The sequence below is a fragment of the Malus domestica genome, chromosome 05 (assembly GCF_042453785.1).
Source record: "Malus domestica chromosome 05, GDT2T_hap1".
NCBI classification, from domain to species: domain Eukaryota; kingdom Viridiplantae; phylum Streptophyta; class Magnoliopsida; order Rosales; family Rosaceae; genus Malus; species Malus domestica.
Genome location: NC_091665.1, coordinates 44,748,830 through 44,768,581, shown reverse-complemented (window position 1 = coordinate 44,768,581; position 19,752 = coordinate 44,748,830). Strand labels below are relative to the sequence as shown.

At 38.3% G+C, this 19,752-nt stretch overlaps 5 protein-coding genes across 6 annotated transcripts; 2 read left to right on the top strand and 3 right to left on the bottom strand.

Moving 5' to 3' along the window:
• Positions 1 to 2,846: 2,846 nt before the first annotated feature.
• On the top strand, positions 2,847 to 3,640 carry LOC103408817 (histone H2A.6-like). Its single transcript, XM_017325109.3, has 2 exons — positions 2,847 to 3,127; positions 3,264 to 3,640. The coding sequence occupies exons 1-2, from the start codon at positions 2,939 to 2,941 to the stop codon at positions 3,471 to 3,473; spliced, it is 399 nt and encodes a 132-aa protein (XP_017180598.2). The 5' UTR covers positions 2,847 to 2,938; the 3' UTR covers positions 3,474 to 3,640.
• A 161-nt stretch (positions 3,641 to 3,801) lies between these two features.
• On the bottom strand, positions 3,802 to 4,580 carry LOC108173328 (protein DESIGUAL 2). The gene is made up of 3 exons (XM_029103608.2): positions 4,574 to 4,580; positions 4,292 to 4,526; positions 3,802 to 4,217 (listed from the first exon to the last, which is right to left on the bottom strand). Exons 1-3 carry the CDS (start codon positions 4,578 to 4,580, stop codon positions 3,989 to 3,991), a joined length of 471 nt encoding a protein of 156 aa, XP_028959441.1. The 3' UTR covers positions 3,802 to 3,988.
• A 3,005-nt stretch (positions 4,581 to 7,585) lies between these two features.
• On the top strand, positions 7,586 to 10,241 carry LOC103434638 (anthocyanidin reductase). Of its 2 annotated transcripts, none has more exons than XM_008372994.4 (6): positions 7,586 to 7,932; positions 8,550 to 8,716; positions 8,812 to 9,012; positions 9,160 to 9,319; positions 9,412 to 9,675; positions 9,719 to 10,241. In XM_008372994.4, the coding sequence occupies exons 1-5, from the start codon at positions 7,803 to 7,805 to the stop codon at positions 9,630 to 9,632; spliced, it is 879 nt and encodes a 292-aa protein (XP_008371216.2). In that variant the 5' UTR covers positions 7,586 to 7,802; the 3' UTR covers positions 9,633 to 9,675; positions 9,719 to 10,241.
• A 159-nt stretch (positions 10,242 to 10,400) lies between these two features.
• Positions 10,401 to 13,510, bottom strand: LOC103434636 (calcium/calmodulin-regulated receptor-like kinase 1). The gene is made up of 7 exons (XM_008372992.4): positions 12,972 to 13,510; positions 12,207 to 12,360; positions 11,878 to 12,004; positions 11,459 to 11,544; positions 11,291 to 11,362; positions 10,993 to 11,196; positions 10,401 to 10,911 (listed from the first exon to the last, which is right to left on the bottom strand). Exons 1-7 carry the CDS (start codon positions 13,331 to 13,333, stop codon positions 10,621 to 10,623), a joined length of 1,296 nt encoding a protein of 431 aa, XP_008371214.2. The 5' UTR covers positions 13,334 to 13,510; the 3' UTR covers positions 10,401 to 10,620.
• An 830-nt stretch (positions 13,511 to 14,340) lies between these two features.
• LOC108169768 (uncharacterized) lies at positions 14,341 to 18,964 on the bottom strand. Its single transcript, XM_070821527.1, has 5 exons — positions 18,524 to 18,964; positions 15,596 to 18,159; positions 15,483 to 15,515; positions 15,276 to 15,371; positions 14,341 to 15,155 (listed from the first exon to the last, which is right to left on the bottom strand). Exons 2-5 carry the CDS (start codon positions 17,267 to 17,269, stop codon positions 14,958 to 14,960), a joined length of 2,001 nt encoding a protein of 666 aa, XP_070677628.1. The 5' UTR covers positions 17,270 to 18,159; positions 18,524 to 18,964; the 3' UTR covers positions 14,341 to 14,957.
• Between the last annotated feature and the right edge of the window lie 788 nt (positions 18,965 to 19,752).

Genomic DNA, 19,752 nt, shown 5'->3' with positions numbered 1-19,752 from the left:
GGTGCGAGGTTGGGTGCAGAGGGTGGGTGCGGGGAGAATAGGGGGTGGGGAGCGGGGAAGACAAATTGGATTTTTTTTCCTCTTTTTTTTTCTGGGTTGAAGTTGCAGGAAGGGGGAAGAAGAAGAAGATGGGGAGAAGAGAGAGGGGGGGGGGAAGGGGATGAATTGATTGTTGGTTTTTTTTTTTTTAACTTTTCTTTATTATTTTAATATTTAAAAAATATTAAATGATTTTTTTTGAGTTTTTAATAAAAAATGGGCCCCGGATCAAGCCATGTCAGCAATTAACAGAAAAACTTACGGAGGTTTGACATTGACACAAATTCGTAAGATGAGGTATGACCAGTGAAGAAAATATCGATAATATCGGCGAAATATCGCCGATATTATCGTTTTTTTGGGACCCCGATATTTTATTAACTATCCAACTTGTTTTCGGCAGAATATCGCGATATTTGGTATGGACTCATCGGAGAACACAGCCGGAGCAAATAATCCAAACCCCTAAATCCCCAAATTCTAATTCAAAGCAAATGAACTGAATCTACAATACAGGAATCCCTAAAATCGATTTCAGTACAAAAATCAACATGCAGAAAAATCGCAATCTGTACAAAAATTGTAATTTACAAGCCGAGAAGAACGCCGGAGCAAATTAACCGAATCCCTAAATCCCTAAATTCGAATTCAAAGCAAATGAACTGAATCCCTAATTCCTAAATCCCTAAAATCGATTTCAGTACAAAAATCAAGCAATATGCAGAAAAATCGCAATCTGTACAAAAATAGAAACCCTAATTCCTAAATCCCTAAAATCGATTTCAGTACAACAAAGGTGCAACATGCAAAAAAATTGAAATCTGTACAAAAATTTAAAGTAAAAGCCGAGAAGAAGAGAAGTAGGAGCCTGGGAACATCGTTTTCCTCACGAATCCAAGACGGCTGGGACAACGTCATGCTCCTCAGTGGTGTCGACGGCTGGGACTACGATGATTTCCGGTCGATCTCCATGGATCAAGGTGGTTTAGAATGCGGTTATCGAGTGGTGTCGACGGCTGGGTTTAGGGCGGGTGAGATGGGAGGAGCAGAGGGAGACACGGAGACACGGACGAGGAGGATCGAGAGATGGATCGAGATTCGAGAGATGATGTCTGTGTGTGTGTGTGGAAGAACTGGAGAAGGGGGAAGGGAGGGAGAAGACTGAGAAGTTCTCAGTGAGAACGAAGGCTCAGACCTCAGAGGGAGAGAAGAGAGAAGAGAGAGATTGAGAGGATTCGAGAATATGGTAGTGGGAAATGAATGATCGAGAGAGAGACTGAGCTCCGTGTGTGGTGTACGTGTGTGGTGTGCGTGTGTGGTGTGCGTGTGTGGTGTGGTGTGGTGTGGGGGGTCTCGAAGTGTGTGTGTGGTGGAGTGTGAGTTCTTCACTCTTTTTTACTGTCTGAGTGGTGGCGTGTAAGAAAAAAAAAGCATCCAATGCTCCAAATTATTCAAAACCAAATCATTCCAAACCTATGTCTAGCTCTCTGATCCAATGATCCAAATAACTTTTTGCAATTTCAGAACATGGACAACAAATAATACTGCTTTCATAATGAAAAATTTGAACCTCATAGGAACTCTATGTGGTACTAAAGTGTAAAATATTGTACTAATTCATTATATATAAATGATTATGGTGTGTTTAGACTTCTTTCATTAATTACTACATATTTTCTACACTCACAATATTTGTCAGATCGCTATATAATCAACTTGATAATGTTAAATCCATCATGCAATGCATTTCCTTCCAATTTTTTGTGATAAACTAATAGATAATTGACTAAATAAACATCCTACAAAGTTTCAATAAAAATTTCCAAGTTTTTCTTACAATTTCCGTGGGTTCCATGTAATTTTTATCGATATCGATATTTTACCGATATTTCCGTCGATATTTCCGTGTTTTCGGACTACCGATATTTCCGATATTACCGATATTTTCTTCCTTGGGTATGACATTGTCAATTTTAAAAGATGATTTATGAAAGTGTCGTGACACCAATAGTTGATGTAGTTTTTTGTACTTTACCCGATTTTGATTCAAATTCGATATGGATTTAAGAGAGAGACAGGAATGGGGAAGGAATGTGGGATTTGGAGCAGCGCAAGGTGGATAACGAAAGTCTCTCAAAATAGGCTCTTCTCCACCTCATCTTTTTAGCACATAATTTTATAACGATGACACAAGAATTATGACACAAATATGAGGTGTCAGAGGAGAAATTTTTGATGGATGATATCCATGTGTTTTTATATAAGTGATGATAAATTTTATTTTTTAATTTATTAACTTTCTAATACACATATCCGACAATTTGTATAGTGACACGTGGTGTACCATATCGTGTACCGGTCACACTTAAAAATCTCTCATAAGAGTTTATGAAGAATCTAACTTTTGAGAAATGATATTATCTAAACTAGAGGGAAGGGGTTGGGTTGGATTAGTAATAATATGATTCACATTCGTCTTAGCAAGAATCGAATCTAAGACCTCTTACTTATAAATGAAGGGCACAATTACAATTTAAAATTGTGTAGAATATTTCCTGCATGGAAAGAAAAACAAATTTGAAATGCACATGGTCAAAATTGGTCAATCCATATTTAATCCCAGTGAAAATTTGTATTTCCCGCTCCACACAAATACAGAAGCACAACCGAACCACCTGAGCCTAAACATCACCATCCAACCGTCCAAATATTTTAAAACAAGCGGCCACAGATTGCGATCCGCGTGACTCCCTCTCAGTGGCTCTAGTTCTCTTAAAGCGGCGAACCCCCCTATATAAACCTAGAAACTTCCCATTCCACTCATCCCGCGAAATCATTACTTCATTCACTTCGCAAATACTTGAGACTCTCTCTCTCTCTCTCTCTCATATCTGAATCCATGGCTGGAAGAGGAAAATCAATCGGCTCCGGTGCCGCCAAGAAGGCCACATCTCGGAGCAGCAAGGCCGGTCTTCAGTTCCCCGTCGGCCGTATCGCCCGGTTCTTGAAAGCCGGCAAGTACGCCGAGCGTGTGGGCGCCGGCGCCCCTGTCTACCTCGCCGCCGTCCTTGAATACCTCGCCGCCGAGGTCAACTTCTCAATCTAAACCTTAATTGCTCTTCAATTCTGCATCTTTATCTTCTTGGCTTTGTTTTCTTTTATAATTTTTTTAACTTTGATTTGTAGAATAAAAGTTGATTTTTCTTAAATTTTGATTTGTTTAGGTTTTGGAATTGGCTGGAAACGCCGCACGTGACAACAAGAAGACGAGGATTGTGCCGAGGCACATCCAGTTGGCTGTCAGGAACGACGAGGAGCTCAGCAAGCTGCTTGGCTCCGTCACCATCGCCAACGGCGGCGTTATGCCCAACATCCACAACACGCTCCTCCCCAAGAAAACCGGCACCGGCAAATCTGGCCCCGCCGAAGACTAAAATTTGAGCTTCGATTAATTCCCTTTTGTAAAAATAGAGGACAAAAAATGGAGATTAGTGTGGTTTAGATTAGGTTAGCTTTGCAGTTTTTGGGTTGTTTTTGTGATTTTAATGTTCAATCTACTTGAAAGAAATGAAATTCTGGGTCCAATTTGTTGTTCATTAAATTCAATCTCCACCTTGAAATTTTAAATTTAATGGTTGCATATCAAGAAACAAAATTGACATGAAATTCGAATTGGGGTTTCTCAAAATTTGAAAACTGACGGTTGATTGAGCAGTTTTTCAAGTGTATCTGTGCTTTTATATTCTATCTACTGGATAAGAATTTCTTGTCCAATCTTTTCTTCGTATAATTTGAGCTTTGAAAAATATTACGGGTTGGAAATACATAATTAATGCTGCGAAACAAAAACGGATGAGTGTAGATGGATATTGCAGAATCGGATTTGCGATGAAGAAAATGAGAATGCGAAAATCACTTTCTGTTTGGAAATTTGTGAGCATTTTGACGATTAAGCTGGAGGTCCAGTTGGGTTGCTGTGTATTTGTGGTATGGGTTTCCCTTCTTTGATGTAGGCTTTGGCAGAGACATAATATGCAATGATGAACAATCCATGGAAGAAGCATAAGATTCCTCCTATCAACAGAATCCGACGGTGCGATAAGCCGCACGATTTTCTCGACTTCGAGTTTAACAACGTCCCGGCAATCAGCAGTGAAAGTGCTGCCGCCAATGTTATCCTGCAGGATATAGATTTTAGACTTGTGCTAAATTGCTAATCATGATTAGAAAGTTAATTAATGTTTGTAATTACCATGATAAGATGAGGAAAGCAACTGCTAGTTGCTTGTTTGCTGTGGTTTCTTGGTAATCTTCTCTGGACCTTATGCAGATGCATCCACCAATCAAATTGCCTACTACATGTGCAGCTGCTAGGATCACAGCAGCAGCTAACCCTAGTTTGAAGGCTTGGTAACTTTGGTCTTTGCACTCAAATACCCCCACCTTCAAATGGTGCACCTGTTTTTTACGTGCCAAGGAATTTCCATCTGTAGGTTAGTTATTGAAATCAAGGGCATTGCTCGGCTCGTTACACGTGCCATCGTTAACTCGTTATAATCAAGGAAACATAAGTTTATGTATACGCGTCAAAGAGTGATTTGTCTGCAATGAAGAATGACTGGATTACCTTGTTTTGAGCAATCTCAGCCGAGAGGAGTCATATTTTTAACCATCTTTGCCGGGTTGGTTGAAGGAGGAGGAGGAGAAGGCGGAGGAGAGGCTGTCTATCTGACAGATTAGGAGGGGAAATTAGGTGTGGTTTTTGGGTAAAAGCTTCTTGTCTTAACAGTTCTTACTTATGCCTGTTGTTATTCTTTGCTTTTTGAATCTTGGCTTCCTTTCATGGGGAGCAAGGAAAGCAGAGTATCATTCCAATGGAATTGGGTTCGGGAATGGGAATGGGAGATTAACTTTGATGCTTACGTGTATGACAGCTGAGAAGAATCACATTCTTCAAATTATTCCTTCAAATCCATAAGCTCCTTTGTCCAGGAATCATATGGTCATTTTTTGGGAGATTAGAGTGGCTAGGGTAGTGCTTTTGCGTTTTGGCACCCAAGTTTGTCCAGGAATCACACTCTTCGTTCTTTTGTTCCGCTGTTATGCGAAGGTTAGTTCGTTTGTGCAAACAAATAGCATAGCACAAAGGACTAAATAGGAGGAAGAAAAGGGCTTCAACCTTAAGAAATGTAGAATGTCAGTTTAATGGCATGAAATCATCAAATCTGTCGGGTGTATGTAATTTCGATATCTGTTTCGCTTTGATCACTGGGCTGCATGATACCATGAATAAGAATTGTTCAAGTTGTGAAAGGAAAACCATGTTGGTCCTATGTTTCTGATGACCCTGTGCCCCCAAGTGTGTGTTTACTGATATTACTTCGATGAAAATTTGTGCAGTCATTTTCTGAGACTGATGATTTTTTCTTCTTGCATTCATCTTTCCGATTATTGCTTTTCGACTGTGATGGTAACATCTTCTTGCCGCGTGCTCTGATCATATTACACGAAAGATGGGAGCACCTGTATGTTTACTGGTTATATACTTATGAACAAGATTGTTGTCTTTGTTTAGAATTTGTTGAAGACGTTGATCTTATGATTACGAGGGCTGAGAGATGCTTAGAAGCTGGGGCCGATATGAGAACGATCGACGCTGATGATGTCCGTAAAGACGCTGGCTCGATGCATGCAGACATAATCGCAAAGGTCATCGGGCGTCTTGGTGCGGAGAGGACCGTGTTCGAAGCTTCATATCCGAGAACATCAGAGTGGTTCCTTAAACAATATGGTCTTCTCCAAGAAAAACCATATGGTGTTGAGTTGATTTTTAAAATAGACCATGAAGTTCTAATTTCTCGCATTGTGAGACAAAAAGAGATTTTTGCCGGATCTCTTCCATCAAGGCCACCAGATCAAGTGATCCGGCCCTTCCAAATTTCATCCAACAGTCCACCTATTTTGATTTTTAAAAGGTTGTGATAATTTTTTGCCATTTGATGAAATTTGAAAGGCCCGGATCACTTGATCCGGTGGCCTTGGTGGAAGAGATTTGGAGATGATCTCTTTCCTTGTAAGACAAAGTTTTAAAATTGTACACATTAGCCCATTTAAGAGTATTTTCAAAAGAGATGTCAAATTTTAAATATAAAATATGGATTTGACCGTCTATGTTTTTCTTTCCGTCCGAAACATCAATTAAATGATTATAATAAATGTTTTAAAACACTCTCCAAAAATATAATTAATAAAATTTGTTTGTACCATATTTGACCAATTCCAAAACGACTGAGTACTGGTCAACGTTATACCTTCAAAGATCCACAAGGTTTCCCTCCAACCAGAAGACCAATCACATCGCAACACGTGTCGACATTATAGGCCAATCATAGCGCGACACGTGTCAACATCAGAGACCAATCACAACATGGCATGTGTCAAAGTCAAAATAAAGCTAGAGACCCTCTTCTATAAAAGGGGATCATTCTCTCACAATATTTCCTAATGTCATTTGTACTAAATCATTCACTAGCACTCACTAAAGTAGAGCTTGAACCTATGTACTTGTGTAAACCCTTCACAATTAATGAGAACTCCTCTATTCCGTGGATGTATCCAATCTTGGTGAACCACGTACATCTTGTGTTTGCTTCCCTCTCTCTATCCATTTACATACTTATCTACACTAGTGACCGGAGCAATCTAGCGAAAGTCACAAACTTGACACTTTATGTTGTACCAAAATCCTCACCAATTTTGTGCATCAACAAAATTCATTTATAATTAATTAAAAAAAATTGAAGCTACTGTCAATTTGGCAACAAAGGTGAGGTTTAACAATCTATGTCATATTACATCAAATTTGACTTTTCAATTGAAAAATATTGGTGCTGCTAGTTTTTATATCTCATTTAAAAATGCTTCAAGAGTTTTAAGCTCATTATGTTATCAATTTAATAAAATATTATACAATCAATCAAATCAAAAACATAAATTAATACAATTTCAATACTTTTTAAGTTCAATACAAGAAAAATGAAACTCTGACATTTTGTTAATCATTCTGAATTTAAAAAATGTAAAATATAATTATATTTTTTCTTAAGAGAAAAAAAGTATACAAATGTTATTTCACCTTCCCTTTTGGGGTAGGTGCTTTGAGTGGAAGATGGCCTACTAGTGTGATTGCACGTTTCAGAATGTTAGTTCATCTCAACCTGGAAGATGGACAAACGATTAGAAATTTTTTATTATGATTCGAACATGAATGATACGTCACGTATTTTTAAATAAGTGATGAAAAATTTTATTGTTTAAGTTATTAATTTTTTAATACATATATTTCATAATTTGTATAATTACTGTACCGGTGAAAAATCCCTCATAAACGACCGAGTCACCGACAGTGTTTAGCCTGGGACGTGACCATTCACTGTTTCCATGTTCCGTTGACCTGTAGGTTCTCCCGTATGTTATGTCGAAAAACTCCTTTGACCTCTTCACCAAAAAACAAAAAAAAAAAACTCCTTTGACCTGGGGCGGTATTTACGACGGAAGGACCAAAATTGTTGGTGGTGCCTAGATCGTCACGTGCTCACCTTCTTCCTCTTCCGATCGGATTAAATGAACTTCTGCAACAACAGCGACAACGCCTCCGCGGTCTATTTAACCAGTAAAGCCCCCAGTACACAAAACAGAAAACACCAGTCCCATAATTCCCAGCCACCTTTCCAGTTCAAACTTTGATAGAGGAAGTGGAAGCCATGGCCACCCAACAACCCATCTCAAAGAAGACGGCTTGCGTCGTCGGCGGCACCGGGTTCGTGGCGTCTCTGCTGGTCAAGCTGCTGCTCCAGAAGGGCTACGCCGTCAGAACCACCGTCAGAGACCCAGGTCAGACTCCCTCTTCCCCTTTTTTTCTCGGACGATATTTTAAAAGGAAACTAATGGAACGAGTTTGAAAATTTTAAGTTTTAACGATAAAGACAAAATAAGACAAAATAAAGTTAAAATAAATAGTACTATGATTAATTTTTTAATGTAAAAATATGATTTTTCGTTAAAATAAACAGTATCGAAAGCTTTTCGTTAAAATTCTCTATTTTAAACTACTTTCAGTACAGGCTGCTGCCCCACTTTCAGTCCTCCTGTTTAAGCTGTTCTGTGTAGCTATGACCTAGCTTCATTTTAGTACCGTCACACTAATTTTTTTTTCTTTTCTCTCGTTTCTAAACAAAAAGAATTCAAACTTCAAAACGCCGTACTTGTGATGTAATTACTGACTCCAATATGACCATTAGGCTAGAGGTATCAGTAACAAGATAAGGTAAAAGTTCCCAGAATGATCTAATTACCGATCTGAATTTACTGTTGGACTACAAAGAGGCCTAGGTAATTTTGTAGGTTATCAGTAAATTTTGAGAACAATCTGAACTTTGGTATCAGTAAAATTCTTGTTTTACTGTGCTGGCCATGAATTGGTTTTCATTTTTTGATACAATTGGGTGCAGACAATCACAAGAAGGTCTCCCACCTCACATCACTACAAGAGTTGGGTGAGCTAGAGATTTTAGCAGGAGATCTGACTGATGAAGGGAGCTTCGATGCTCCGATAGCAGGTTGTGATCTTGTTTTCCATGTTGCAACCCCTGTCAACTTTGCCTCAGAGGACCCGGAGGTACGGATTTATGATAATTTCTTGATTAAATGTTGCATTCTGTAGAGCTCATGTAGCTTAAGTATTGTGCTAATAATGTCATTGTCAATGAGCAGAACGACATGATCAAACCGGCAATCCAAGGGGTACTAAACGTTCTGAAATCGTGTGTGAAGGCCAAAACAGTTAAGCGTGTTGTTTTGACATCATCAGCTGCTACAGTTTCGATCAATACACTTGAGGGAACAGGTTTGGTCATGGACGAAAAAGATTGGAGTGATTTGGAGTTCTTGACTACTGTAAAGCCACCCACTTGGGTAAATCACCAAATCCTTTGTGTCTAATCTTTTATCTTCTGTATGTAATGCTCAAGCTAAGACAATGGGGCTATTGTTTAGAAATTCGCCTAGGAAAGCAACACTGATTAAACGAGAGTTTTTTTCTCAAATTTCTCAACTTTTCAGGGGTACCCTGCCTCCAAGACACTAGCTGAGAAGACAGCTTGGAAATTCGCCGAAGAGAACAATATTGATCTCATCACTGTGATCCCTTCTCTTATGGCTGGTCCTTCTCTCACTCCAGACGTCCCCAGCAGTATCGGCCTTGCCATGTCTTTAATCACAGGTTTGAAGCCGGAAACTAGAACGATGAACTACTACTTGCACTATATCTCCGATACACATGGTGTTCTGATGGTATCTCTTACTGTTTTACAGGAAATGATTTCCTCATAAATATGGCCTTGAAAGGTATGCAAATGCTATCAGGTTCGATATCCATTTCACATGTGGAGGATGTCTGCCGGGCGCATATATTTTTGGCTGAGAAAGAATCTGCTTCTGGTCGGTACATTTGCTGTGCTGCCAACACCAGCGTTCCTGAGCTTGCTCGGTTCCTCAACAAAAGATACCCCCAGTACAAAGTCCCCACTGAGTAAGCCCGTAATCCTAGTATTCGAAAACCTAGATTTCTTAATTCCTGTTTTTGATGATGAGTAGTGTGTTTAGATTTTTCTACTCCAAGTTTTTTTTTGTTCCATAGTTTTAAGTACTAGTACTTCTACCAAGAAGATTCTGATTAAGGTTTGGAACTTTAAGTAGGCAAGTTGCATTGATTGTTCAAAGGGTTTAGACCACCAGCTCAACTGGCTAGTGTACAATTTTGGATGGTTTTCTCATTCTCCGTTGCAATTGCAGGTTTGGAGATTTTCCGTCCAAGGCCAAATTGATCATCTCTTCGGAGAAGCTTATCAAGGAGGGGTTCGATTTTAAGTATGGCATCGAAGAAATATATGACCAAACTGTGGAGTACTTCAAGGCCAAGGGGTTGCTGCAGAACTAGAAAAACTGAGTCTCGCTGGCTTATGATCCTCCTGTTATATGGATCACAACATGTGTCTAATCCGCGTGTTTCTAGCTAGCTAGCCATCTATCTATCGTCTGGCTTACCATACGTTCTTTGTTAATTTGCTGAGTTTGGCAAACGGTAATAAAATCGAGCAGCAACAACAAAGTAACAGCGGCTTCTTGTTGCTTTCTGATGAGAATTAGATGCTTGCTTTTCTGCTGAACAACAAGAATGGTGTACAAGTATCATCTCTGACCGTCGAATGATGATGTATCAAATACATGTGGTTCCCCTTATACTGGCAAACTTGTGTTTTCCCTTTTCAATCCTGCACTATGGAAAAGGTGCTCCCACCGAGTAATTACGACATGTTTACTTATGTGGAACGATAAAGTTAATCTACATGATTGTTCTCCGAAAAGAAAATAAAATCTCAAAGTAATTAACAACGAAAATTAAAATCACGAAGTAAGTGGATTGAAAGCGAAAACAAAATAAAAGACGAAGAAGAATAATGAACAAGTTCGATGTACAATTCCAAGACTTGAGGTTATGAGTTTGGTAACAACTTGTCCCCCTCAACGTTCAATCAAAACATCTTCATTCTCCAGCAGATCTATTTCAATGAAAGTTTCTTCAGTTGCAGGAGTTGAGCAATGCGTGTGGTTCCCCATGTTATGCATCGTCGTCAAAATCAACGATAATGTCTGTACAATGTCCCTCAACGAAGGCCGGTTACTGGAGACACTACTCACGCATTTGGACGCAAGATCAGAAACGTTAGAGAGTTGTTCTGCGTTGAATTTTCCATCAAGGCGGGGATCCACAATCTCTTGCCACCGCAGTTTATCCTCCGTGTCGATAGCAGCCTAGAAATCGGCATGAATAGTCATACAATGCGAATCTTATACCGTTACTTCTAGTTTTTGAAAAGGAGAGAGAATTCTTACAAGTTCCACATATTCCATGAGACCCTGCTGCGGATTCCTGCCTGTAATAAGTTCAAATAGCAGCACTCCAAAACTATAAACATCGCATTTCTTCGTATACATCTTCGTCAACACATACTCAGGATCGACATATCCCAATGTCCCCCTGATATTTGACGAACGAGTTTCATTCTTTTCTTGTCTTGAAAGCCCGAAATCAGCAACCTGTTTAATTGTTAAGAGTAATTACCCTCATCGGCACACTACCAAAAACAGGAGAGATTTCAGAAACCAAAAATGTTCTGCGCGAGTCGCATACCCTAGCCCTCATCAATCGATCCAGCAGTATGTTCGAAGACTTGATGTCGCGATGCACAACAGGAGGAACGGCCTGTAATAAGAAGGAGAATGGAGATGGATAAGTACTTAAGTAGGCAGTTCCAAATCAGTGGTGTTGACTTGCAGGAAACTGATATGAAAAGCAAACCCCATAATGCAGGTATTCCAATCCCCTCGCAATGTCAAGAGCTATGTTAACTCTCAAATCCCAGCTCAATGGCTTATGGTTCTCATCTGCATTTCCAAACAGATGAATCTTAAATTGAGTTTCCTTGGTGTCGAACAAAACTAAAATATTATCGAGATATGAACAATAAAGCTGGTTACAAACTTTTAATTAAAATTATAACCGTAAGGTGAAGGATCGGTACTAAACCAAATGAGCACTAAACTCAGGTTTATGTACAGTTATTACATGCTTAGTGTCCCATCGGTTATACTTGCACATATTTCTTGAAATTATTCAAGAGGCTCTAAACGATAAAAGATGTGTCTATTGGTGTTAGGAAATCAAATAAACTGGCGCGTTGCGGGATGAAAAATCTAGGGTTTTGTGAGAGTTGTTACCATGCAAATGAGAAAACAGACTGCCGTTGCTCATGTACTTATAAAGAAGCATATGTTGCTCAACTTCTGCAATATATCCGACCAAGTTGACAAGGTTCTTGTGATGTAGTCTTCCAAGTAACAGAACCTGCACGCACATATATGCACATGCGTAATGAATGTTAGAAGATTTTACAATGCAATTAATCGAAGTATGAATACGCCGATATATTTGACTGCTAGATTTACATGGTTGGATTTTAACGGCTTAATATAACCATTCAAACACCGATGCATATTACACCAATGCATCCCATCAGTATCTTTGTGTTATGAATGTATGAATTTACCTCACTCAAAAACTCGCTCTGGCCTTGGGTGGAATTTGAAGCAAGAACTTTGACGGCAAAAGTGTCACCAGTGCTCATTTGGGCTTTGTAAACCGGTCCAAAAGCTCCTTGCCCAATCATTGTTGCAAAGTTATAAGTTGCCTCCTGTATATCTCTGCCAAAACAAACAAAAAAAAAATCTGATAAATAATTTTCCACAAATAAAAGGTAAATTGTGAGATTGGCTTCTGATAAATCTCATAGATGACAAATCTCATAGGTGGTGGCGAGTGTAATACTAAATTATTATGGCATATTTTTCTCATATTTGTACATGTTGAATAATGTCCATCAAATTCTATGGTTTAAAATTGCCTCACACGGAGAATTTTTTAGTTATGACGAGAATACGAATGGTACATCACGTGTTTTTATGTAAGTGGTGGAAAATTTTAATTTTTAAGTTATTAACTTTTTAACACACATAACCCACTATTTATATAGGAACACGTGGTGTACCACCTCGTGTGATTGTCACATTGAAAAATTTCTCGCGGTGCAGTAAAGCACCACCCCGTTGTGCCAGTAGCCATTTCTAACGTGTCAACTTAATATTGAGACACGTGACGCAATTGGAGTGTGCTTTTAAAATAAATGATAAAGAAAAACTTAATTGAAGGACCAAAGTGAAACATGCGTGCAAATTCAGGACCCACTTCCGTAAATAACCAGACATACAAAAATTCAGAATACATACAGAATATACGCGTTTACAAACATACATACCTAAAAGAATACTTGGGAATACCGCAAGCGGACGCGAGGCTCTTCCGCCGGAGTCCCTCCAGCCACATGGGCATGTTGTTCCACTCCGAATTTCTAGGGGAGTCCTGCCCGAACTTCGAGAGCTCGGAGACGGTGATGGTGCTGCTGGAGGAGTCAGCACCACCGTTACTCACTCCCTTGCCTGCGACTGCGGCTGCCGCCGTCTCTTTCTGGGCTGAAATGGACTTCTGTGATTGTATGCGCCTACACCTCCTCCCACGGATTCTGGCCCAGCAGAGCGCCACCATTCCCACCAACAATCCTAATGCGAACCCCGTCGCAATGCCGATCACCAAATCCCACGTGATCGACTTCGACTCCATTGTTTGATCAAACGACCCGCAAAACCACGGCGTGCCGATGGGTGAGTGAGTGGTTGGAGTACGAAGACGAAAGCTCAGCAAGTTTTTTATTTTTTGACGTCGTTTTAAAGAGGAAGAATGTGTGGTCGTTTAATGGTGGACGTACATAAGGGGTAAGTTTGGTGTCTAATTGTGAATGGCTCTCTAATAGATTGCAAATCTATTTAAATTAGAATCTAATTATTATTATCACATTTACTAATTAGCCACATTATTTAAATTTTTGGGAGCGACAATCACATTGTTACACAGCGCATTAGCTTAATAAAAATGCAATAATTTTTTGAAAATAAAACTTTATGTGCTTCACCTTAAAACACTTATAACCTTTTTTTTTTTTTGCTAAACATGTTCATAATCGCTTTAACAAAATACTCTTAATTATATATACACACCACAAAAGGACTGAAAATCATGTTCATGGGATGTGGACTGTGATTTTAATTTATTCTGCTTTTGGATGAATACCATATAAACGGAGATATTCTCATAAAAATCTCATTGATGGAGGCATTCTTTTCATTTTATATTAAATACCATGATTGAAGAGCATTCTCAAAGTTTTGCATACATGCAAATCGCAAAAGGGCTAGGATTTAAGAATTTTGGCTATAATTTAATTTACTGGAAATATGATTTTATCATCTAATTTTTTTTTCTCTAATTAGAATTCAGCATAATTAATTTTTATGACTAAAATCCAAGGACTAGATCTAACTAAGCAAAATACATTTAACAAAGGGGTGTGCTATCCACACACCCATTTTTACTTCTCAAACACCCCTTGTTAATTTATGTCCGTTGATCTTCTTCAATTCATCCGATCCGACGGCTGAAAATAAAAAATGTGTGAGATAAGTAAAAAGAGGTGTGTGGATATCACACCCCCTTAACAAATTGATATTCAGGATACGGGGAGGATGATCAAAAACTAACTTACCTAATATATATATAGGAGGGTGAACTGCCGATTTAGTCCTTGAATTATCACCTCAGTGAAAATTAGGTTCCTGAATTATGTTTTCAGAAAAATAGGTCCCTATACTCATTACAAATAGCCAATTTCATCATTGCAGTTAGATTTCAAGTTTTTCCATCCAATTTTCTGTTAACTTAGGTCATGTGACTTGCACATGACACAATTTGAAGGATAAAATCGTCATTTCATTGCTCATGAAACACAACCAAGAGAAACATCCATCTCCTCTGTTTTCCCGCTCAAAATTTCCCAAATTTTGAAATTTATAAAGCCTAATTTGCAATTTTTTAAGCTGGGAATCTTATACAAACATTAAGGGCTTTCGATTTGGCCATCCCAAAGCAAATTTCATGAAAATAATTTCAACTCTCAACAACAAATTTCATTAAAATAATTCTATACCATAATTTCTCTATTTTCGATCCAAAAATAAAATCTAAGGCACCAATTCCACATCATGCCAATAACATAACAAAACAAGGTTAGGCAAGCAAAGCAAGTCATGAACTGCCTTTCTTAAGTCCTAGGCAGTGTTTACTTTGTCATTATCTGCCTTCTACAAAACAAGTCATTAATTGTCTTTTACAAAACACAACATCTGAACATTCATGGTCTCCAAGTCCTTGCTCTTTTCACTGCAGATTTGAACCTTCTTGGTTCTCCAGTTATAACTGATTGGCCTTGTAGCACTGCTTCGCTTCCTCTTGGATGCATCACAGATTGGTGCTGGGATCCCCCTTCACTTATAGTCCTTGTAGTCTGGGCAACATGGCCTCCTCTTTTAACTAAACTTTCTCTACGACCCTATATGCAAATATCAAACATATATTCTTACTTCCATGCACATTGAATATTAATATCACTTATTCAATTTCATGAAAAGAGAAAAAAAGAAGAAGAAGAAGAAGAAGAAGATGTGCTTACAACTTGTAACTTGGCCTTCCTCAATGGTCTAGTTTGGGATGCATCATTAGAGGTTGTATTTGTCTCTGATGGTTGCCTTGGATTAGCACTTGTGGGCTGTACCAAATGAAAAAAAATTAAAAAAAGATATTCACAAACACCTCATGTAATTAATTTCTCTCATTTCAAAATCAAATTGATTGCAAGTATACTACAAAAAAATCATACCCTTCCCCTTGTCCTTCTAGCTCTACCTTTTCCCTGCATGTAAGAATTTATTGTTTCCATTAGTTAAATATATCAATGGAAGAAATACATGGTTTACAATATTAAATACTTACTTGTCCATTGTTGCTACCTTCTCCTCGTTTTAGAGGACATTTGGAAAAATTATGTGCATCTGAGCCACAAACTGAGCAGTGCATGATTATATCATACCTCTTCAATTTAGTAGCACCTTTTAGTATCTCATCTTGCTCTTTATTCCTACTCTTTTTTGGTCTTCCAGTTTGCTTTTGGTAATAAGGAGGCTTAATGGGTCTATTACCAGTTTTTTCCCACAAATCTTGGCCAGGCATTGGGGAGATAAAATTCCCATAAGCTTTGTCATATGCCTCTCTTTTGTATGCTGGGTTCACATAGTCGATTGGACTCCTCTGTTGTCTAGTAATTGCAGCCATGGCATGACAACAAGGAATACCACATAGGTCCCATTTTCTGCATGAACATGAGTGTCTATTTAAATCCACTGCATATTGCGCCCCATACATGTGTGTCACCTGAAACTTGCCTCCCCCAGCATTTTGAGCAATGCATGATCCACTCTCTTGAGCAATCTTTTCCAAAATCTTAACAATTTTAGGTCCAACCCTTCGATGCCATTTCTCTTCTCTTTTTCTTGCCATTCTCAACATCAAGTAACTATGAATTCTTTGTAGCATTATCAATATGGGCTTGTCCCTTGCTTCTAGAATTTTAGAATTGAAGCACTCACACAAATTATTTAGCAAAATATCACACTTAGAACCAATGGAGAAGTGTGACCTACTCCAATTTTTAGCTGGCCTTTTTACCAACCAGTCATATGCACTTTCAGATAGCACCAAGATCTTATCCATCTCTCCTTGCCATGTAGGAATAGTAGTGGCCCTAGCTGCAGCCCCTAGCCTTTGTTTAAGTGCCAAACTACCATGACCATCTGACCTGAAATTGCTATGAAGGTGCCTAATACAATGTCTATGCTCTGCATCAGGCATTAAGTTCTTAATAGCTAGTCCCAAGCCCTTCAGCTTGTCTGTAATAAATATCCATCCATTTCCATTAAGTATGCCAACATCTTTGAAAAAAATATCAAGAAACCAAGTCCAGGTCTCTTTATTCTCAATTTCAACTATACCAAATGCTATTGGGAACATGCCATTATTAGCATCAATCCCAATAGCACTAAGAAGTTGACCTGGATGGTTTCCCTTGATGTGGCAGCCATCAAACCCAACCATAGTCCTACACCCTTCTATGAATCCCTTCCTGCAAGCATCATAGCATATATACATCCTCTCAAAAACAGGATCATCACCCCTCAATTTTGTCTTCACTAGCACCGTACTCCCTGGATTTTGAACCTTGACCTCATGACAATAATCCCATAATTTACCATACTGCTCCTCAATGCTTCCTTGTATTTTTGTAGCAGCAAATGACTTAGCTTTGTAAACTTGATCCTTAGTCACATCAATGTTGTAGTGCTTTCTCACCATTTCCATGAAATATGGAACAGACATGTTAGGATTTCTCCTAAGATCCTCATCAAACCTTTCAGCCAACCAACTTGAAGTTGCAAACTTTGCCTTTTCCTCTCTACCACAAGTATGACATTCAATGAATGTCTTAATCCTAAAAGTCGGCCCTCTTTTAACTCTGCTTGCATACACCTTCCAAGGACAAGGTCCTTCTTCAGATTCACCATTACAGACCATCTTAACTCTAACAGTGTCATTTTTCTCAAATCTAACCATCCTTGCACAACCATTTGCATAGTACCTTAAAGCTTCTCTACACTCTCCAACAGTAGGAAATTCTAAGCCCAAGCAAAGTTTTGGATCTCTTAAGTCATGATCTCTATTATATTGTTTAAATCTTGGGGCCTCTAAACTTTTCGACAATTTCAACTTATTTTCTTGCTCAGATTCAGACCCATGCAGACTATCAAACTCCTCGGTATCATACTCATATGTTTCCTCCTCACCTGGTTCTTTATACTGCTCTTCGGTATCTTCTGGTACAACAAATTTGTGAAACTTATTGTCATCTTCATCCTCACTTTGCTCATAATCACTGTCCCTGAAATCTTCATCATCTTCATCAGGTTCTTCTGCTTCATCAACAACATCATCAACTTCTAACTCAGCATCCACCAAGGCGCCACCATTAACTACATATTCTTCTCTATCATCCTCTTCATCACACTCATCATCTGCAACATACTCTCCTTCAAGGTCTACATAACCAGGTTCTTGAGCAACATGTGAACCCTCAATCAGAATAACATCTTCTACATTGATATCAGTTATAGCATTTTGCAATGATGCTTGAATCTCTATATTCTGCACTTCTTGTGACTTATCTGTGAGGTAAATCACTACTATGCTTCTTTTGGTTACACATTTTGCACATTGAAAGTAATCTGCATCACAAGTAATAGGAACCCATCATTTCCTTTTCTTCTTATAAAAGAACTTTGTGGTCTCTTTATTGTACCCAAGATACTCTACTAGCTCCCATAAGTCCCACATGGTTATACAATCTCTACTAATATTGTCCTTCCAATGCATTTTTTCCCCCAAGTAAAAGCCATCCACTAAATAACCCCCATGGTGAATTTCAAGGGAGAATAAGTCTGTTGCAGCTGCATAGTCAGTAAAAGGAGAGTTAAATACCACAAATCCCCTAAGTCAGCAAAACCCCAAATCCCAAAATTCAACCGCAAACCTAAAAATTCAATTTTTTTTTGTCGAATAAAAACCAGCGCATTCAAGTATGAAAACAATAGGACCACACAAACACCAATTTAATTCATCAGGACCACCCAATTCGACATAAAAGAAAAAGAAAAAAAAAAACCTAATTTGAGAGTATTAAAATCCCTAAAACCTAGTACAATGAGGGAATCTCTGCAAACATAGAAATAAACAACATAACTTGATTTTTTATTGAACCAAATTAAGCACATAATAAAAATTCATTTGATGAACCAAATTAAGTACTCTTACTGTAACGTGGAGGCTCCCCACCATCTCTGAGTTGGAAAGACATCTCTTCGTTCAACCAACGTTGAAAATTCGTCAAGATTTGTCTCTGTTTGAGAATTTTTTCAACAAAAGTTTCAAAATCGTAAGAGAAGCCAAGAGAAGCCAAGGAACGAAGCAGCGCTGTCTCTCGTTTCTCTTGAAAGAGTCCTGGTGATATATGAAAAAGGGTAAGGATGAAATTGTGGATGAAGCAGCGTTGTCTCTCCTTTCACCCAAATGATGATTTTACCCTTTTACATGTCATGTGCAAGTCACATGCTAAGTTAACAGAAAATTAGATGGAAAAACTTAAAATGTAACGACAAGGATGAAATTGGCTGTTTATAATGAGTTTAGGGACCTATTTTTCTGAAAAAATAATTCAGGGACCTAATTTTCACTTGGGTGATAATTTAAGGACTAAATCGGCAGTTCACCCTATATAGGATAATGCTTGCATTCTTCTATGTGGGGATTAGTGATGTCAAACAGGCTAATCTGGCCCGACTCATTTAAAGTCAGCCCAAGTAGGCTTGGGTAGTGTTAGGGTTGGCCCACTTAATAAATAAATTGTGCTTGGGGCAACCCATTTAATAGAACATTAAGGCCAATCCCGCTTGTGATCCTAGCCCATGAAAACTAAGCTGTGTTGGGCTAGGTCACTAAACATACAGACTTAATTAAAACAAACTTTAATTATTTTAAAATTTGAAAAAACTTATTTCAACATGTTATGAAGATAAATATAACTAATATTAAGTCATACTAATCTTAAAATGTCATCCTGACCCATATGTGTTAGTGGAACCGCATCTATTAGAGTAATGATACAATTCGACGGTAAGTGTAACATTATGGGCCAGAGCCGCATGCCGTGCTCGCGCCATAACGGGCCCAACCAATGTAAACTGTTTACAACTTTAGCATCTCTCAAACTTCATTAGTTTAGTTGTCTTGTTTGTATATTTAAATAAAATTTACTATTTATATTTTGGGAGTTTTAACGAAAAACCCACGGTACTATTTACTTTAACGAAAAATCACATTTTTACATTAAAAAGTCAAACATGGTACTATTTATTTTACCTTTTATTTTGTTTTTATCGTTAAAACTCAAAGTTTTCAAGCCCTTTTAATTAGTTTTTCTTTATATTTTAGGGTAAATTACATAAAACTATCGAACTACAATCTCATACCTCATGTTTTAAAAA